Source organism: Moschus berezovskii, chromosome 6 (genome assembly GCF_049115385.1).
Source record: "Moschus berezovskii isolate FMDL1 chromosome 6, NW_MosBer_1.0, whole genome shotgun sequence".
Lineage (NCBI taxonomy): Eukaryota > Metazoa > Chordata > Mammalia > Artiodactyla > Moschidae > Moschus > Moschus berezovskii.
This window is the reverse complement of record NC_142465.1, coordinates 28,092,531-28,112,736: the sequence shown is the minus strand read 5'-3', so window position 1 is coordinate 28,112,736 and position 20,206 is coordinate 28,092,531. Positions and strand designations below refer to the sequence as shown.

At 43.7% G+C, this 20,206-nt stretch overlaps 1 protein-coding gene across 2 annotated transcripts in view; it reads right to left on the bottom strand.

The window, feature by feature from the left end:
- Nucleotides 1–20,206, bottom strand: part of PLXNC1 (plexin C1) — a 155,095-nt gene that overhangs the window by 114,151 nt on the left and 20,738 nt on the right. For both annotated transcript variants that reach the window (XM_055395469.2, XM_055395470.2), the window contains exons 2-4: nucleotides 18,178–18,318; nucleotides 6,109–6,243; nucleotides 1,948–2,048 (exon numbers count right to left, since the gene is read on the bottom strand). In XM_055395469.2, coding sequence (XP_055251444.2) covers nucleotides 1,948–2,048; nucleotides 6,109–6,243; nucleotides 18,178–18,318 — 377 coding nt within the window. The remainder of the gene's footprint in view (nucleotides 1–1,947; nucleotides 2,049–6,108; nucleotides 6,244–18,177; nucleotides 18,319–20,206) is intronic.

The following is a 20,206-nucleotide window of genomic DNA, read 5'->3' as shown; positions in this document are numbered from 1 at the left end:
CAGCAGCACAAAAACACGGTTATTTCATGTATCTTAAAAAACAGCTCTCTGGACTTCACATTTTCCTGCAACGTCTGCTCCGTGTTTCCGCTGTCTTTCTCAGCAAAGCTCCTCGAAAGAGTTGTCTCCGCTCCATCCTCTTCTCGTTTTCTCTTTACAGTTTTATCACTACTTCCTGTCCTTGTCACAGTCGGCAGTAATCACCTGCTAAGTCCAGTGGTTCCATTCTCTTTTCTTGCTTGACATCTCGGCACAATCTGGCGCGATGGACCACTGCCCTCCTCCTTTCTTCCCTGGGCCTCCAAGAAGCCACCTTCTTTAGTTTTTTCCTCTTCTTTCTGGCTGTTCTCTCCTCAGATCTACTTCTTCTTCATCTTCCTGACCCCTAAACCCTGCACCAATGCTCACTGAGCTCAAAGCTCAGTTCTCCAACTACTCCTCTCCTCAACCTATGCCCCCTCCCTCACTGGTCTTACGACTTCACGACGTGTGTCATCTGAACACTACTAACCCCCCAAATTCACATCTGCAATTCAGACATCTCCTATGAATGCCAGACCTGTGTTTGCCCATAGAGTGGCCACTAGCTACATGCAGCTATTTAATCACATCACCACTGTGACCATCGCCACCAGCTCCACCACTGTTACTGAATTAACTCCTGCACAGAGCTCTGCAAACCCAGAGAACCTACATCAGTGGAAAGGGTTGGAAAGATTATAGCAAAATGCTTAGTGGGTGTGGGAAGATACAGGTCTGTTCGTGGTCAGTTAATTTTCTTCAAGTCTAGTCTTAGGCAAGCCACAAGAAGAAAACGTTCCTACCCAATTACAATTATTCATGAGACTCTTCCTGGCCCTGCTTCTTTTGTCTGCCGGTGATTCTGACGGCAACAGCCCGGTAAGGAAGCTCAGCGAAAGGCAAGGGCAATTATGCATCTTGCTGCATCTCAGCTTCAGACTTCCTCCATGAACTCTTAATTAATTCCATCCCCATATTTTTGTTTCCTGAACCTCTTGCTTATAATGTATTTCCCCCCTCCCCGTCATTCCTCTTGCCTTCCTCCCCACAAAAGCATCCCGGATTCTCTTTCTCAGTCTTCTTTTCGTTCCCCAAATTGCCCCTTGTTTAGCCTTCAGCTTCTCTGCCCCTGTTCTACTCTTTCTTATCCTTTTTCACCTTTAAAAACTGAAAGCACCAAACTGACAGACACTGTTACGGTGTGTGTGTGTTTTTTCCCTCTGCCTGAGCTGCAGCAGGCTCTCCTCTCCTCACTTCTATAGCAGAGCCTGAGTACTGGGTTGCCATGGCAACAGTGAATCCAACCAGGCCGGTCCCAGCGACACTAGGAGCTGCCATGGCGAGGAAGCTGCTACAAGTCGCCCTGAGCCTGGATGGGTCGTGAACATCGTAATTCAAGACCGAGCTGGGCAGATTCTGCCCGGAGACTATGACTGCCCATCAGGCCTGTGCACAGCTGTACCGCGCATCAGGAGACCACATCATCAATAATCAGGCTTCCGCGGAGCCAACCGAATACGTGACATCATGAGGATTCATTTGAAACATTTCAAACATGCCTATTCTTTTATCTCCGCTGAGGGAGAACCTCTGTCTCTCTCTCTCTCTCTTTCTAGTCTTGGAGAACTCTGCAGAAAGTAAAAGAAAAACTGACAGCCCCAACTTATGCCCTCTCCCCCACCTCCAACTCCCCCTACCCTTCCAGGTTGGGGAGCCTCTCAGCCATCCAGGTCAAATGATTTCAGTAACACCACTGTGGCTGGGAACATCCCCGAGAATGAATTTGGATTACACAATGATATTTTAGTGGGTGCCGAGATCAGTTCCCCCAGGTCATTGGAATGGATCCTTAAAGTAGGGCAACAAGTGTGCAGCCACATCACACTGTTTCCAAATTGCAAGTCGGTGAGAAAACTCAGGCAATACCTTTGTAGCGAATGGCACCAACCGCAGTGAGGGTCTGTTGCTGCTAAACACTCCCAACAGGATTTATGTTTACCGCAGTTCGCAACACGAATTCTCCTCACCTAAAAATAAAGATGATGACAGTTCAGATGGAATTATAAGCAACACCAGAAAAACTCCAACACCTTATCTGATGAAGGGCCATGAGGAGACATTTATCAACTCAAATGCTGAATGTCTGTGTAATGACATCGGGCAGTGGTTCTCAAGTCCTAGGGTATGGAGCAGTTTATCAGCATCTCCCGGAGGAGCTTTTGAAAGAGCAGATTCCCAGACCCCCTGCCGCTGAGACTCAAGTTGAGCAGGACTGGGGCAGGGGCCTAGGAATCTGTATTTTTAAAGAGTTCTCACAGGTGAGCCTGGTACATAGCTTTCTGATCTGCTAATAGTGATTTCCAAGATCATGGAATCAGGTCACCTGGTTTTCAGACAGCGACAGTCAACAGCACCTTGGAGATGAGCATCAGGGGAAAGCAACAGGCTCTGACCCCACGTGTCAGCAGGAGGTTGAGACCTGGCATGGAAATGAGGACCACCCTCCCACACCCCTCTCAGGGATATTCCATCACCTCAGCTCCCCGCTCACTGCTCACACTCCCTCCACTGAAGGTGAAAATAAAAGAAATAAGAGGAGTTTTCCAATCATTCTCAGCCCCTGGAGCTGCCTCTTCCAGTTGTCAGGAAATAGCAGCCCCCAGAGAGGGAGATGGTGATGGGCAAACCCAGGCCCCAAAGGCAGGCCGAGCCTCCAAGCAGGGTCGGGGGAGGCAGAGAGGACCTGAGCCTCACACGGCACATTTTTGCAGGCAAAATCCCACAGCAGGTAGTCAGGAAACCTGTAGAACCAGAGCCAGGAAGTTGCACCTGCTGGAGACCATAAGTAACTTCTTAAATCATACAGAGAAACAGAGAGTTCTAGAAGGAGTTTGTGAGAAAAGCAGAGTCTATTCTGAGTCCATTCTAATGAACAGTCCATTCTAAGTTGACTTTGTGGGGAATAACCACACCCATCATCTCACAGTTCCCAGGGTGGCTGACAGATGCAGCGGGCAGGCCACCAACCTGAGCCGAAATTAATCAGAATGTGGATACTTCCTTGTAGCTCACAGGACATCTTTGTAATTCTGGGGTATCTTCACAAACATCACGGAATCTCTCTGACCTTGTTTTCTCATCTGTGACATGACTTCTCAGGGTTATTACCAATGTTGCCCAGCACATAACACACACTCAGTAAATGTTGGTTCTTGCTGCTACATTGGAAAAACTTTCCACGGTCCAACAAACATGTGAAACCTCACAGGGAAAAAGCAAACTAGGTTTCCTTAGCACAAGGCTTCTGAGAGCGTTTGAATGCTCTGGTGATGATACTCTAGGAGGGATACAGTAGGTAACATCTGCTCCCAGGACCACTTTTTCTCAGAACATTTAGTACAAAATGAGTCTCCAGAACATTCTATGAGAACTACTCAGAAAAAAAAAGTGAAAGTGTTAGTCGCTCAGTGCTGTCCAACTCTTTGCAACCCCATGGACTGTAGCCTGTCAGGCTCCTTGTGTCCAAGAGATTTCCCAGGCAAGAATACTGGAGTGGGTAGCCGTTTCCATCTCCAGGGGATCTTCCCAACCCAGGGACTAAACCTGGCTCTCCTGCATTGTAGACAGATTCTTTACTGTGTGAGCCACCAGGGAAGCCCACGTTAAAGAAAGGCCACCACAACTCCTACACTGGACCTGCTTCTCTAACTTAACACATTATAGGGGTTATTCCACAACAATGCAGCTATCCCCATGTGGGTGTTTTTAATGACCAGGGGTTCTATGGATGTACCAGGGCATTTCAGTTTGTCTGTTCCTATCTCCCCAAGAGTTGAGGAAGGATCTTCCTTGGGTTTTGCCTCTGTAGGGCCTATCTTGGCTCAACCAGAAGACTAGAGTCTTACTAATAGGAACTCCAGCAGTGAATCTAAGTGAAGAAAGTAAGAACAGCCAGCTTTAATGCCCAGTAGAAAACTCTTCCCAGGTCTTCACGCTTTGAATGGCCAGACTAGAACGCTTCACCTTCAGAAAGTGAGGATCTATCAACTACTGGTAGTTCTCGGCCTACAGTCTGGGATTTGGGTGAAGGATTTATGAGCTATTTGCGATGTTTCAAAAAGCTGATTGCAAAAACATGCACAAACTAAGCAAGGCTACAAGTGTCTTTGCTTTGAGCTGGAATTTTATCAGCTCCCTGTGGCAGCACAGTCAGCGCTCTGAGTGGCTGTTTTGAGATGCCCTTGATAAATAAAGCCTGAGAATGGGAACTGTTACTTAATAAATGCAGTTTGTTGAGTAGACAAAAATCTTTCAACTATGGGAGCCCTGGGGGAAGAAATATAATAGACAGTGTTTAAATGTTGAAGCAAGCTGTTTGCAAAGGTTCTGTATGGTGAAGAACAAAGGTATATGAGATTCACTGGCCATCTCAATGTGGTCATTTTCAATAGCTGCCTTTTCAACATGCAAAGAGCAATATGGCCTTTTTAGGAAAGTCAGAAGCTCTAAATGGCTTGCACATCATCTCTGCGACTTGGCCAGTACAAGGAGATTGATGTCATTGCTGGCTCTGCTTAGAATAATGGAGAGGAAAAGAATGAAAAATGGGGGTGAGCTAAGAGCAAGTTACATTCATCATGTAATTATTAAGTCTCAGTTATCTTTGTACTTTGTATATTCAAATGGTCATGAGTCAAAACAACCATGAAAGAATGTTTGGTTTTCACAGATTTGGGGTTGATCCCACTTATTATGGGCTTTGACAGTGTATTAAAAAGCAGAGACATCACTTTGCCAACAAAGGTCTATAGAGTCAAAGCTATGGTTTTTCTAGTAGTCATGAATGGATTTGAGAGTTGGACCATAAAGAAGGCTGAGCACTGAAGAACTGATGCTTTCAAACTGTGGTGCTGGAGAAGACTCTTGAGAGTCCCTTGGACTACAAGGAGGTCCAACCAGTCAATCCTAAAGGGAATCAACCCCAAATATTCACTGGAAGAACGGATGCTGAAGCTGAAGCTCCAATATTTTGGCCACCTGATGTGAAGAACTGACTTGCTGGAAAAGACCCTGACGCTGGGAAACATTGAGGGCAGGAGAAGAAGCGGGTGGCAGAGGATGAGATGGTTGAATGCCATTACTGACTCAATAGACACGAGTCTGAGCAAACTCCGAGAGGCAGTGAAGGACAGGGAAGCCTGGCGTGCTGCAGTCCATAGGACTGCAAGAGTTGGACATGACTTAGTGACTGAACAACAATCATGGGCTTTAAGATCGGGGTAGAATTTAAGTCCTCCCCCTGACAAGGCCCTATATATACATATCCTTGAGAAGACATTTAGCCTGAGTCCTAGATTCTTCATATACAAAGCAAGGGTAATTTTTACCTCACTACATTATTGACAGATTGTGTTAGTGTTGTTTATTATATTTGGGGGTTGGTGTGTTTGTGTGTACAATTCAACGCATCTAGAGAGACTCCCTTTGGAATAGTAACTAGTACAGCATCAGTAGGAACTCAATAATAATTAGTTCCCCTACTCTTTCCCTTGGTGAAAGCACTTTAAAACTGAAGAAAATGTAAAAAGGCATCCTTTTTATTTCAGTAAGCAGAAGCAAGAAGAAAAACTAAAACAGCCAGATAAATTAAGAGAGGGAGGGTGGGTGCCATATATTTCCTGGTTCATGAATGTGTATGAGACTGTGGCCTGATATTAACCCCAAATTCCAAAGCCAATCCCATTGGGCATATTCATAAATTCATCTAACCGTTCAATGCCCACATGATAAATGTGTAAATTCAGTTACCTTGCTGATTATGCACCCATTTGCAAGCACACACTTCTCTGAAAAACTTGGCATTGGAAATATAGCCAATAATAAAATTGTCTAAATAGGTAATATTTCTTGCTTACTTATGACAGTAAGGTTTTTAATTCCATGCCTGTGAACAACTGCAGGTCTTCTCAAAGCTTGCAGCAGTGTTTAAACTCAGTAGTTCAAACTACAAGCTTTACCATTGGATAATGACATCAATCATCAGTTTGTATTCATAAGACAGAAATGGTAACTAGTATTTCTGCCTACCTCTTTTCCAGCTGTTAGATAGATGTAGATATTCTTCTTAGGATGAGGAACAAGCTTGTAGAAAACAGGTGTTTCTTCTTTGATTTCATAGATAACCTCTGGACAATTGGAGGCCAAATTTTCACCGAGAATAACCTGTTTTTTAAAAACGAAATAAAACTTCCATTAAATAATTTGAATGTCAGGGTGGCAAAACTTACTGTTTAATCCTAAGACTACATCCTTTCTTCTCACTATGCACACTGACAGGTGCTGCTTTCCTTAATCATCGGCTCGTGTCTCAGGCTTCAACAAGGCCAGTGATGACAAGCTCGGTATTTCTGCTTTTGTAGGGGACAAAGCTGTGCAGGCACACACACAGGGTCACTCTCAGTGCTGGGGCAGTATCCTTATATGTGGAAGCCCACTGTCCACAATTTCTGACCACGTAGGCCTTATGAGATGCTACAGTGACAGCTTCATTAGTGCTATGCCAAGTGATCTTAAAACTGAAGGCAGTCAGTTTGACAGATATTTGCATGGGTTACTCTGATTTACCTATGTGAGTCTGCATGGCTATGTGTTTTAAAGTAACCAGGACAACTTAGAAGGCCTAAACAAGTAGGTACTTGTTTACACATCAAATATAAGTGTGGCTTTGAAAGTGGACATTCCTGAACTTCATTCATCTTCTGTCAATAAATATCTACTGAACATCCACTGTATTATTCTGGCACATTCTAGATGTTTGCAAAATGGCAGTGAACAAATGGCAGGAAGATTCTGCCCTTATAGAACTTATATTCATGTGCATGCTTGGGGTGAGGGGCAAAATGATAATTAACAACAAGTTATAAAGCTATAAAATACACCAGCAGGTATTTTATATCATAGGGAACTACATTCAATATCTCACAATAATCTATAAAGGAACAAAATCTGACAAAGAATCGATTTATACATGTAAATTGAATCACTTTGCTGTACACAGGAAATTAATACAAAGTTATAAATCAACTATACGTCGATATTTAAAAAATATGTAAGCAGGTGATACAGGTCCAAATAAAATGAGATGGAAGATGCGTGTTCAATGTAAGCTTCATTAGAAGGTGACGCTTATTTAGAGACTTGCAGGAGATTCTGGAGCAAGTCACTTAGGTATCTGAACAAAACATGCTCTTAGAAGAGTAACCCATTGGTGCAAAGACCCTAAAAGGAGAGCAGACCAGTATGACCTGAGCAAAACAAGCGAGGTAGAAGGGAGTGGACAGCAAGGTAATAGGGTGGATCACATAGGTTCTTGTTGGGCTGTGTAAGGATTTTGCCTCTTACTCTGGTAAGAGACAGGGAGCCACAGCAGGGCTTTGAGCATAGGAGTGACACGGTGAGAAGGTGTGGTTTGAAACATGGATAGGAAGGCTCCTCAGGAGACTATTACCCTAACCCTGGGGAAACTGAGGGGTAGTTCAGTCTCAGGTTTGCATCCTGGCTCTACCCTTCCAGTAGCTGGGTTACTCTGAGCTAGTAGCTTACTGAAGCTCCCTGGGCCTCAATCTCCTCATCTCTAAAACTCATAATGCCTTCCTTATACACAGTTGTTGTAGGATCAGATAAGAATTATGAACAATGCTTAGCACATAATCAATACTCGATGGATAATAATCTATTACTAGATTACAAGCTCCTCTTGGGTAGGCACCATGTCCTAATCGTCTCTGTACCCACCCCTCTGCCCCAAACAATACAATGCTTTTCAAAGTGAAGACGTTCAGCATTTTGTCAGTTTGAAAACATCCAGATATAGCATCTATATTCATTCATCTCTCTACCACTGTGGACATCAGTTACACTGGGCATATAATTAAAAAAAAAACAACAACTGGCACCTGAGATTCTTTTCAAAGTCTACATTCACACATCTACTGAGCTATAACATGCCTGTGCCGCACATCCTGGCGGCGAGCACGTTTTTGCTGTTTAACCATAGGATCCTTATCAGTTTGGCAGATGGAATTGTATCCTGCATGCACTCAGGATCTGGACCTGTCCTGTGATGGCAACTTCCTTCCATCATCTGTTCTGAGTCAAACCCAGGTGGATTTGGTGTAACTGGTAGCTCATGAGAAGCATGTGAACTGCAGCTTCAGTGGCAGCTCTGGAAAAATCAATGTAACTAAATACATTAAATATGACTTTTAAAAAAGGAAAAGCAATATTTAGGTCCCAAGGGAGTTGGGAAAGGTCTGTACCTCAAGTCATTGAAAAATGAGTCTACAGCTGCACCATCCAATATGGTATCCAGTAGCCACACAGGGCTACTTAAATCTAATTAAAAATTCACTTTCTCAGCCAAATGAGTCACATTTCAAGGAATAACTATCCATATATGGCTAGTGGTTATCATATTGTGAGTGTAGATAGAGAGCATTTCCATCATCAGGGAAAGTTCTGTTAGAGACTCTGGCCTACAGAGAACGGTGAGCCAAGGGAGACCTTGGGGAGGTACTGACCAAGTGTGGACTTGCCAGGCTCCTATCTTCCCATCTCTAATTCACATTCTTTATTAATCAGCTCAAATGCATACAGCTGATCTGGTTCTTTGAAAGTGGGTGTATAGAAGGAAAGAGAAGTCAGATAAAAATAAAAATAAGATTGATAGAAGTTAGAGTCAGGAGAAGAAAACATGCTGTTCAGATCTCTGTTGACGAATTGATCATATAAAACCCATCATTTGGAAGAAACACCTATGAAGCATTCTTGCCCATAAAGCTGAAGCCAAATCTGATAAGCCTTTAGTGCTAACATCCATTTAGCATTAGGAAACAGAAGGGGTAGAGGAACAAGCTAAATGGTACCACAAGGATGTGAACAGCCAAATCCGCAATATGAGACATTCCACAGGACCACAGACTTCCCTTCCTCTAAAAGTCAATGGAGGTAAATCAAATGACAAGAGGAGGTCACACAGATTCAGAGAAACAGACCAACCTCAATGTCATTTTAGGATCTTGTTCAGATACCAATTTGAAGAAAACAATTTTAAAAAGACATTCTTGAGTCAATCAGGAAAATTTAGTTATATGGACTTGTTATTCAGTTCAGTCGCTCAGTCGTGTCCGACTCTCCGCGACCCCATGAATCACAGCACGCCAGGCCTCCCTGTCCATCACCAACTCCCGGAGTACACTCAAACTCATGTCCACAGAGTCGGTGATGCCATCCAGCCATCTCATTCTCTGTCGTCCCCTTCTCCTCCCGCCCCCAACCTTTCCCAGCATCAGAGTCTTTTCCAGTGAGTCAACTCGTCACATGAGGTGGCCAAAGTATTGCAGCTTCAGCTTTAGCATCAGTCCTTCCAATGAATACCCAGGATCGATCTCCCTTAGAATGGACTGGTTGGATCTCCTTGCGGTATAAGGGACTCTCAAGAGTCTTCTCCAACACCACAGTTCAAAAGCATCAATTCCTCGGCGATCAGCTTTCTTCACAGTCCAACTCTCACATCCATACATGACCACGGGAAAAACCATAGCCTTGACTAGATGGACCTTTGTTGGCAAAGTAATGTCTCTGCTTTTTAATATATTATCAAGGTTGGTCATAACTTTCCTTCCAAGGAGTAAGTGTCTTTTAATTTCATGGCTGCAATCAGCATCTGCAGTGATTTTGGAGCCCCAAAAAATAAAGTCTGACACTGTTTCCACTGTTTTTCCATCTATTTCCCATGAAGTGATGGGACCAGATGCTATGATCTTTGTTTTCTGAATGTTGAGCTTCAAGCCAACCTTTTCACTCTCCTCTTTCACTATTAGATAATTCTAAAGAATTATAATTTTCCTATTAATATTTGTGATAACAGCTTTATGGTTGTGGTGATATAAAGAAATGATCATAGTTTCTTAGACATGCATAATAAAATATGTATGAGTGAAATGACACAGTGTCTTGGATTTGCTTTAAAATTTAAAAGTAAATAAAAACAGACTTTTTATTTACTCACATCACTCATCCACTTTGAGTGAGTTAGGAGCCACCGTGTAGTTGTTACTGGAGCTTATTTATTTCTGGAGCATGGTGGATGCAGAAGAGTAGGGGCTAGAAAGATCTTATTTGGGTCAATACAGATTTATTTACTAGATCCCTTGGAGATAAGGCATCAGTATTCTCTCCAGAACTTGGAACTATGGCAGGGAAATTGCTGTTTTTTTTTTTTTTTCTTTAAATTGCCAATGTGTACTTTTGCCAGGATTTCCCAGTTTCCTGAACAAGCTACCTTGAGTGGCCAACACTGAAGCTTGTCCCAATAACTAGAGATGCTGGGTTTAAAGAGATATGCTTCATTGTTGGTGAGAGTAAGACTTCCCTGGAAGGTAATTTGGCATCATCTACCAAAATTATAGAACACATATCCTTAGACCCCACAGCCCTTAGTATATATGTGAAATGATACATGTAACAGGTACTTACTACAACATCGTGTGTTCCGACAAAGGACTGAAACAACCTAAATGTCCAGCAATAGGGATCCAGTTAAGTAAACTATAGTGCAAACAATAAATGCTATTTAGCAATAAAAAGAATTAGAAAGCTTTTTATGTATTATATGTTCAAATATATTATGTATTATATGTTCAAAATGCTATGTTAAATATGTATATCTACATGTATACACATATATAACATATGTTTAATAAAGGGGGAAAAGACTATCCTCCCCCTTTCGCTTGTAGACATATATAAAATATCTCTATATTACAGAAGGGTATTTGGTTGTCCCAGAAGTCAAGAATGGGTGACTTAACACTGCATGTTTTCTTGGTTGAATTTTGAACAATGCTAATACATCGTCTTTAAAAATAAATACATACAATTTAAATTTCAAGTTGTTTGAGGACGAGAGGGTCAAATGGTTTTTCTTTTTGCTAGATTATGCAGAGAATGCTCTCCATAGCCCCAAGGAAGTTTCCATGTTCATCACAATTTACTAAAGCCACGTGCTACACAGAGAGACTAGGGTCTCTGTTTCGGCATGGTCCTCATCTCTCTCAGATGACTCCAGGAGAGGATGGGGAAGGCTCTCCTTCTCCTCCGGATTTCTATTAATATCACCTCTGACCCCACCCAACCCCAGCCCAGCACGTGGACACTGAGAGAACACTTAGATCTTCTAACTGCAAAAGTCACATCCATTTCAACACAGAAAAGCCAGCTAGCAAGACTGGAGCTGGGCAGCCTCGGAAAAGAACACGATCAGTGAAGTGATGCAGGAAGTAATGGTGAGTCACAGAAACCCAAAATGGGTTGAGTTTTGCATAATAGAAAATGCATCCAACACACACTCCTCGGGCATGATGTGGATTTTCATCTGTTGCTTCCAGGATACAAGCCTGTTATAGATCTAATCTGAAGTCAATTTGAGTCTCTGCCATGTATATTCTCGTAACTCCCTTCATCCTTTGAGTCTCAAAAGTCACCTCCTCTGAGAAGCCTTCCCTGGTCACCTTGCTATGGTAACCCACTGTCCCTCTCTACCCATCACTCTGCTTTCTCCATGGCATTTATCACCTTGTGAAATGACTTCACCACTAATTAATCCATTTACTTGTTTCCTGTCTGTCTCTTCCCACCAAGAGCATAGGGGCATTGTCGGTTTTGTTCACTTTTGTATCCTTGGCACTCAGAACAGGTCCTGGCACATAAAAAAGGTGCCCAATAAATATTCATTAAATGAAAAACATACTTTATTAGCATTCGTGATTTTACAGGGCTCTTCAGATTTTTCCAGCTGCAGCCTGTGTAGAAAACAAATTTTTCCCGATGGAGGATTTCAGTTAGTGTCAACATATTGCTTCTGTTGACATCTTCCTGAAGCCTCATGGCAGGCTATTAACTAGCCTTGGGATTTTTGTTGCATGCAAAAATAAATCAATAAAAAACAAACTACAGTCCTGAAATGTACAGTGTGTAAGACTTCCACAACATACAGTTAGCTGTATAACAGGGACAACACCATCCACGGGAAAGATAGCCTGGTGAGGAAAATGAGGGGGAGGAAAATTAAATGAAAGACATTTTTTTTCTTTACTATGACATTGGGAAGCCATGGGTGTTCAAGAAGTTAAACTATTTTTCACCAATTTTTTTTTCTTATACCTCACTCTGTGAGGCTAACCAGTTAAGTATAAACAAGCCAAACTTCTCACTTTTTTTTCCATCAATAGTTTCTGAGAAATGCTACAAAGGAGACTAAACCACACACACACACGAGAAAGCAAGGTAATTATACAGACTTTACTGTGCTTCAGTAGGTAGGAGTAATAATAAATATGAAAAAGAAAGATTAAAGCAAATGCTTCTCTGGTTTCCTGTCTCCTGATTTCAGTGTAAGTAGTAAGAGAAGCAGACAGCCTGAATCATGAGTTCTAGATCTGGGGATTACACGGGAAAGTTTGTTCTGAATCAGGGAGTCCCTCCACACTCACAAACTAGAATGAATGAGATGGGGGTTAACCTGAACATGACAATCTCAACAGCCAACCATGGAGGCCGCTTCCAAGTTTCAACAGTTTCCACTGTCTTTACACTTTGGTCTGTTACCTCAGCTCAGCCAGCCCCACCACCCCCACTTCCGGCCCAGGTCCTGTCCTGGGTTCCTCATGGCCTCCTTTTCCTTATTTGAACATTCTGTAGGAGTATAAACAGAGCTTGACCTTATGAAAGACTTCTCTTATTTTTCACTCAAAAATTTTAAAAGCCAAAGTCCAGGCAAACTCTTCAGAGGTTACTCTGGGTGGAGGCAGGAAGAACTTTCTGGAAATGGGTTGAATTTCCCTCCATGGTAGGAGCAGAGTTTGGAGAAATACATAGGGAATCAGTCCTAACCAAGCACAAGAGTGCTGCTTCTCTGCTGGACCTGGGGAAAGGGCCGGGCATGGCTTCCTGTGTCATGAACTCTACTTGAGGCGCAGGGACGCTGGAGAAAGCCAACCCTAGGCTCTTACTGCTAGAGCCATTCTAAAACTCAACTGGAACACATTTCCTACCTTCGCTCTAAAGGAGTTCACTGGGGAAAAGCCAGGCTTCCTAAGGGACTTCAGAGGCTCCCAGGAACTACATGCAGCCCCAAGAGGACAGGGCTCTGCCTTTTTCTAAAAGAGAAGTCTGCACCAGCTGGGCTGAAGCAAGCTGTCCCTAAATAGGAACAAACTAAAACCACAAAAGCCAGAGCCCTTTCTCATGAAACCTCAAATACATGCATCTTGATATTAACCTAGGTATTCCAATATTAGAAAATGATAATTTAAAAAACAGTTCCACAAACTACAGAACACATTTGAATTGTCAGTGCAATCTTTTTGGGAGACTGGTTGCACTGTGCTATGCTCAGTCACTTCAATCATGTCTGACTCTATGAGTCCTATGGACTGTAGCTCACCAGGCTCCTCTGTCCATGGGATTCTCCAGGCAAGAATAATGGAGTGGGTTGTCGTGCCCTTCTCCAGGGGATCTTCCCAACCCAGCAATCAAACTGATATCTCCAGCATCATCCTGTATTGCAGACAGGTTCTTTACCCACTGACCACTTGGGAAGCCCAGAAGATCGGTTGCTTAAGTTCAAATCCCCTTGAGCAAGTTACCTACCATCTCATAGCCTCAGGTTTTTCCATTTATGAAGTGGAGAAGCTAATAGCATTCAACTAGTTAACCCATGAAGACACTGGCCCTAATGCTGGGCACACAGTATGAGCTCAGAAACATTAGCTGTTATTATTCCTCACCCACTGCCTCATGCTTACAAGAAAGGTATGGGCATGGGTAAGGTTACAAATATTAGATCTCATGCATATTTCTTTAATACTTGTTTTACCACCTGGGAAAGCTCAAAATATTCAATCCTGCCCCTGAAATAATCTGCTCTATGCAACAGAGTCAGCTCAAAGGAACCCAAACTACACCTGACTGTGCACCACATTCTGGAGAAAGAGCCAGCCCATGTCTGTAAGATTGAGCACTCACGGCAGCATCCTGGCCACGTAACACACAGGGTGTGAATTCCCAAAACTGAGTTCAGCATGGCCCTACTTTCTCAGCTGATCTCAGCAGAGACGCTGACAACTGAAAAATTATAACATGCAGTCATACTCAGAAAGGAAGTAAAATGAGGAAATAACCAGAGAGAAAAGTGACCTGGACATAACTTGTCTCACAACCATGGGGATGGCAAGTTGGTAAGGAAGGGGCAGAGTAGACAATCACACGGACATGTTCAGTTCCAAAGTAGTTCAGGTTTTCTAACATCTGATAAAGGAATTTTGGAATAAAAGCAGGAGGAAGAGGGTAGTAAAAGGATTAGCATATTGTGAGGTCTTTAATTTTTCCACTTCATCATCAGTAAAATCTTCGCTTTGGAGGTAGAACTGGATAACTTGAAAGAGTGCATGCCTTTCAAGACATGTTAAAAATGCTCCGCCATCTTAGCTTGAACTCAAAATGATGTTTCCACATATTAGAACATGATATTTAAAAATACTGTTTACAAGTGTGCTGTAACATTTTAATATAAGCATGTCTTTCCTCCTTAACTGAAGAAAAAAGGATGAAAATAGGACAGAGACTGACCTCAACTATGCAAAAAAAATAAAAATAAAAGGTAAAATGCTGACTGCAGCTGCTTCCACGTGAGAAAACTAGAAGCATTTTTTCTTTGCTTTCCCCTCAAACCCCAATACTTAGAAAGTTTCTCCACAATCATGTATTACTCTCACAATGAAACAAAATTATTTAAATAACATGACATTTTAATGGCACCAAACTATATTAAAACTCCATGAAGTTTTCAGAGATTTAGGAAATGGGAGTGGGGGTGGGGTAGGTGTGTGTGCGTGTGTGCGCGCACGGGCGTGTGTGTTGGTCAAAAAAGCAGCAATGGGCTCCCAAATGCTATTGCCTGCCTCTCATCCAACCAGGCACATACTACCGCGCCTGGCGTCTGTCAAAACGCTGTCGACTCTTGATCACCGGGAAAACTGATGAGTCAGGCTGTGGGTGATCCAAGCCCTTTCTTCTCCTCCCCCCTCAGGCTGCCTTGGGTTGGGTTTTGTTTCTCTCTGCTCATTAGTAGCTCCGCTCTGCGGCTTAAGAAGCCAAGCTTGTGTCTATCAATGTTCGTCTTTTCCAACAGTTCCAGTGACAAGTCTGGCAAGGGACAAGCTTGAAGTTTTTGAATGAAGGATTTGGAGGGTCTCCCAAAGCACCTGCCCAGTGCCGTTTTCTCAGGACTCTGGGTGGTTCAAGGGGCTGCACCGAGCCCTCTGTGCCCCGGACTCCTGGGGGAGTCTTGGAGTGACGGGGCTGTCCTAGGGAGCCAGGGAGGGGGTGGGCAGGTGAGCTCACAGCCTCCTCCCGAGGGCGGAACCCTCCTGAGGGGGAGCTGCGGGTAGAGTTTAATTCCTAAGAAGTTATCCTGCCAGTGAGGTAGTCCCTCAGTCAGATGGTCTACTTCTTCTCAAGCTGGGGTTCTTCCCTGAGCTTCTAAGACCCCGACTTCATTGCCGCGCCCCCACCCCAGTCATCATGACTTCCTGTCAGCCGCCTTCCCTCTCTCCCCAGAGACCCTTCATGCCCACACCTGGGGCAGCAGCTACCACCTCAGAGCAACCTGAGCGATCCTAGTCAGTCTCTGAAGTGGCTCCTGGTTCAAATCCCTGCTCGGCCACGTGTCGTTGTTCAACAGCTAAGTCGTGTCTGACTCTTTGTGACCCCATGGCCTGCAACGCCAAGGACTGGTTTCATGGGAGACAATTTTTCCACAGACCTGGGGTGGGTGGGGGGATGGTTTCGGGGATGATTCAAACACATTACATTTATTGTGCACTTTATTTCTAATCTAAGGCCACCACTGACCTGACCGGAGGCGCCAGTCCTTAGCCCGGAGGGTGGGGACCCCGATCTACCGCACTGAGTGGTGGGGAGGACTGCGTCAGTCAGAGCAGGTAGAGTGAGGAGCACGAAGCGGGGAAACGGAAAAGGACCTGCCCCTGTTACTGGAACCCTACAAGCAAGGCCACAGGTGCGGCTTTTGAAGGTGAAGCCCGGACAGATGCGAAGAAAGTGAGGCTTGGGTCAGCCGTCTCCTCGTCAGCAGCTTGAGGCTGCCGCTCAGTGCCACCCCTCAGGCACCACAACATCGGTACGCGCCAGCCAGCGCACACGAACTGCGGGGGTGAGCAAACAGCACAGGCAACACCAGGCCGGCCCACGGGACTATTTATAGCCACGTGTTCCTTCACCTCCAGTTTACCATCTAACAGTTTGGTTGGCTCAGCTTCGGGGAAACGGTGTTCTTGTCAAAACACTCGTCAAAAATATCCCACATCTGAGGAGAGAATTGGTGAGGAGACCCAGTCAGGGCTGGTGGAAACTCCTTCTGCCAGGCGAAGGGGTCTCATCAGTCTGACCATGTCACAGTAGCTCCGGACACCGCCGGACAAAACTGAGACGGTGCTGAGCAACTTGTGTACAAGGACGGGTGGGGAGTTACCTTTCCCCAGGAAATACAGCTAACAACAGGAAAGATGATCGATGTATATTTTAAAAGAGTGTGTATACAAACAAACCCCCTCCCATATGTTACTGGGTTTCCTCCAAAGAAAACAGATTAAATCAAATATCTACCAGGCACTCAGCCCTGTATCGGGCTGTGGGAATTCCCGGCCTCCTTTCTCAGGAAGCTTAAAATCAAGTTGGGAAGGCAAGGCAAACACACGAGGAAAGGTCAGGCATCCAAGCAAGACATCTGTAACAAGCCAAAAGGATGATATAGACAATAGGTGTTTCGGGAGATGAGGGAGAGACGGGAACACTCCAGTCTTTGGAGGGCTTAGAGAGGAGGTAGAGTTTGAGCTGAGCCAAAGCATAGACTCAGGATTCAATAAAGCAGAGGGAAAAAAAACCAAGAGTAATCCAGGGAGGACGTACAGTATAAGCAAAGCTGTGGGAGCAGTACACAGGCGCATTTGGAGGAAGCCAGCCAGCAGGCAGGTTTGGCTACAGCGGGGTATGACTGCACAGAAAGAATCAGCGACCAACAGAAGAAAAAGGGGTTTCCTAGGTCATCCAGTACAATCTCATTTTACAGATGAGGAAATGGATGCTCAGGGAGACTAGGTGATTGACCTCGAGTCACACAGCTAGTTGTCAGTGGGAAATCTTTTGAGAAAACGAATCTGTTAGTATTTAATTTTGAATTGGAGCAAATTAACTGGCTACAGAGAGACAAAGGAGAATCAGACTAGGGTGAAAGAAACAGTGCCCTTTTGAACCATGAATGTTGGTGGTCACAGGAGGTGCTCAATAAATGCTTACTAAAGAAATTGATAAGATAACCGCTATATGATTTCAGAGTCATGTAGTATCTGAGTTTTTCTCTTCCTTCCCACTGCCCCTCTCCCCCAGTGAATAAAAATCTCAACTTGAGCAGAGGTATACCCACCAAGCGGAAAAAGTGTCCTCAGAGATAAAAGTCAAGGGGAGTCTCAAAGGGTTTCAGATCTCGAACCTCTCTGTGGTGGGTGTGGGTACAAAGGGCAGAAAACAAACCCCCTATGTGGGTGGCAGGTGGGCTGGGGAGAAGGAACATCTGGTTGCTTTTTTCTCTCTTCTTTTTAGCCCTACAATTCTCTTTGAAGCTATGAGAAATCAGGTGCTTTGTACATTTCCATCATAAAGGAGACAGAATTGAAAGGTTAAAAGTCTTAGGAAGGTGAATCAAGGATGGGATAGGGCCAGACCCCCATATGCTTCACCCAGGCAGCTTATGAGTAAGGAAAGGAACTGCCTTGACAAGTTCCCAGGAAGCAAGGGGCTGTCACTTTCACTCATGGGTCGGGAGGTTATTATGAATAGAGTTCCGGAAATTTCTTTCAGGCCATTTCAGGGATGGCACGGGGTGCTCTCTGAGCAGTACATAAAGCAGTTGGTATGGTCTTGTGCATAAACCAGAAGCAATAAAAAATAAACCAAAAAAAGCCAAAAGCACAAAATGGATCAATATTAAAATCGACATTGAAGAAGGCACAGAGAACCAACCTTAAGTAACTGGCCATCTCCAGTCCCCAAGAATAAAACAGTCCTGTTCATTACCACGGTGCCATAAACGGATGTCAGGTCGGAATGGATCAAAGTAGATGATGCGATTGGTTCGACTCTTTCAGGTTCATCCTCGTTTTTCTGAACATGCACACAAACGTACAAATTAAAAAACAAAAAGATAATTTTTAACAGTGATAATTCTCATGATGATAAAATGTCACTCATGCCCACTTGGGAAGGATCCTACTGGAGCCCCCAATACATTTGTTTAGGCAAGATCCCCAGGAGCAACCTTTTATCCCCTTTATCTGCAGAATCACTGTGCTTGCCCAGCCTGTGGAAAGCCATTTGTTTACTGCGTATTAACATGTATTGATTGCCAGCAGTGAGCTAGCCATCCATTTAACACTCCCCCCAGCAGATATATGAAACCGAGGTCCACTTTATTGTCAAGAGCGAGCCCACCACTGAATTGGGAAGGAGACAGTCTTATACTTGGCTATTTGCAGGAACATGTGACAATTTATTTTGGTGAGGGTTTGGCTTCTGTGAGGTTAAACAAGCCATTTCCTAAGATGTGAGATGGACCATCCTATTTGATGTGATGGCAGACAGGAAGGAATCTGGATTTATAAGAAGGCGGCAGTGTGTTAGCCCAGAGACGGAGTAAGTCATTCAGAGGGTAAAGAGGGAAAGATAGAGTCATGGATGGTGGGTAAGAGAAAGCCACAGAGCTAAGGAGGAGCCAAGCACAAGGACTGGACCTGGTGCTGATGTTCCTGAAGAAGAAATGAAAAACCTAACTCTGAACCTGAAAGCATTTAAATGGTCTGAGGTTCTGAGCTCATATAATGACAGGCTCACTCCCAATCATTAAATAAAGCCCCTCTTTAAGTCAGACTAGACACTGCATCGCCCAAGTGTCTTTCTTTCTTGTTTAAAGGCATGAAGTGCTTCACGCTGCTTCCTGCCTTCAACAACAGGAAACGGAGTTTGTTATACAAATCTCTGGAAGATATGGAGCTAGAAAGAGTCGTTGCCTTCTGTACTACTGAACACAGTGTGATAGCATACGTTATCTGCCAGAGCTCAGTTCCCAACTGTACTCAGGTTTGCAAAGGCACATTTACATTTCAGCCAATGGAAAAGCCCGCAAACTTCTGTAAGCATCAGGGCAACTCCTAAAACCACTCCATTTGGGGCAGGGGGAGAGGGGTAGGGGGAGGCTGAGACTTATTAACTTCATTATATTATAGCCAACAGTGTTTATGTATTTCAATTTATGTCTTATTAAATATTCATTATTTTTAAACCCACCAAGTTTCATTAACATCTAAACTAAATGGATTCATGGGCCAAATTGATTTCTGAAGCCTTTAAAGAACTGTCTATATTTCTTTGTTGAAGTTGCGCTGGGAGAAAAAGATAAGCTGGCAAGGGTTTCTCCAATGCCGTGATCTCTTTTCAAGTAAGAGATGTCATAACCTAAGAGAAAGTGACTTATTTGCATAAAATATTCCATAGTGAAGTAGGTTGAAGAAGATTTTTAGAAAGCTCATTAGAGATTTTTTTTTTCTGTTAAAAATTACTTCTCATACCGTCAGGGAAGATGAGGAACTGTCCTGTGAAAATGAAGTTGAGAAAAAAAAATCTCTATGAGTCTAAAATCAGAACAATAGATCACTGTTTAGATAAGGATCCCTCGTGACTATGAGTAGAAAAAGAAAAACTGGTGACCTTTAGATTTAAAAAAAAATAAAACCACACCACACATCTTGCTTTAAAATAAAACCAGAATTGTTCAAACTTAAGATCAGCTGAACACACTTCTTATTTTTGTTAAATATTTGAGCATCTCAGAAGTGCTTCACTCAGAGAACTGGATGTCATCTTTGTCTGAGCATCTGGAATGTTCTTACACTGCTCTTTTTGGCTGGAGGACTCCATTCTCCCTCCTCCTATGATACAGACAGAGTAATGACTGTGGATTGTTGATTATCCGTCCACAAGGGCCAAATGAGACAAT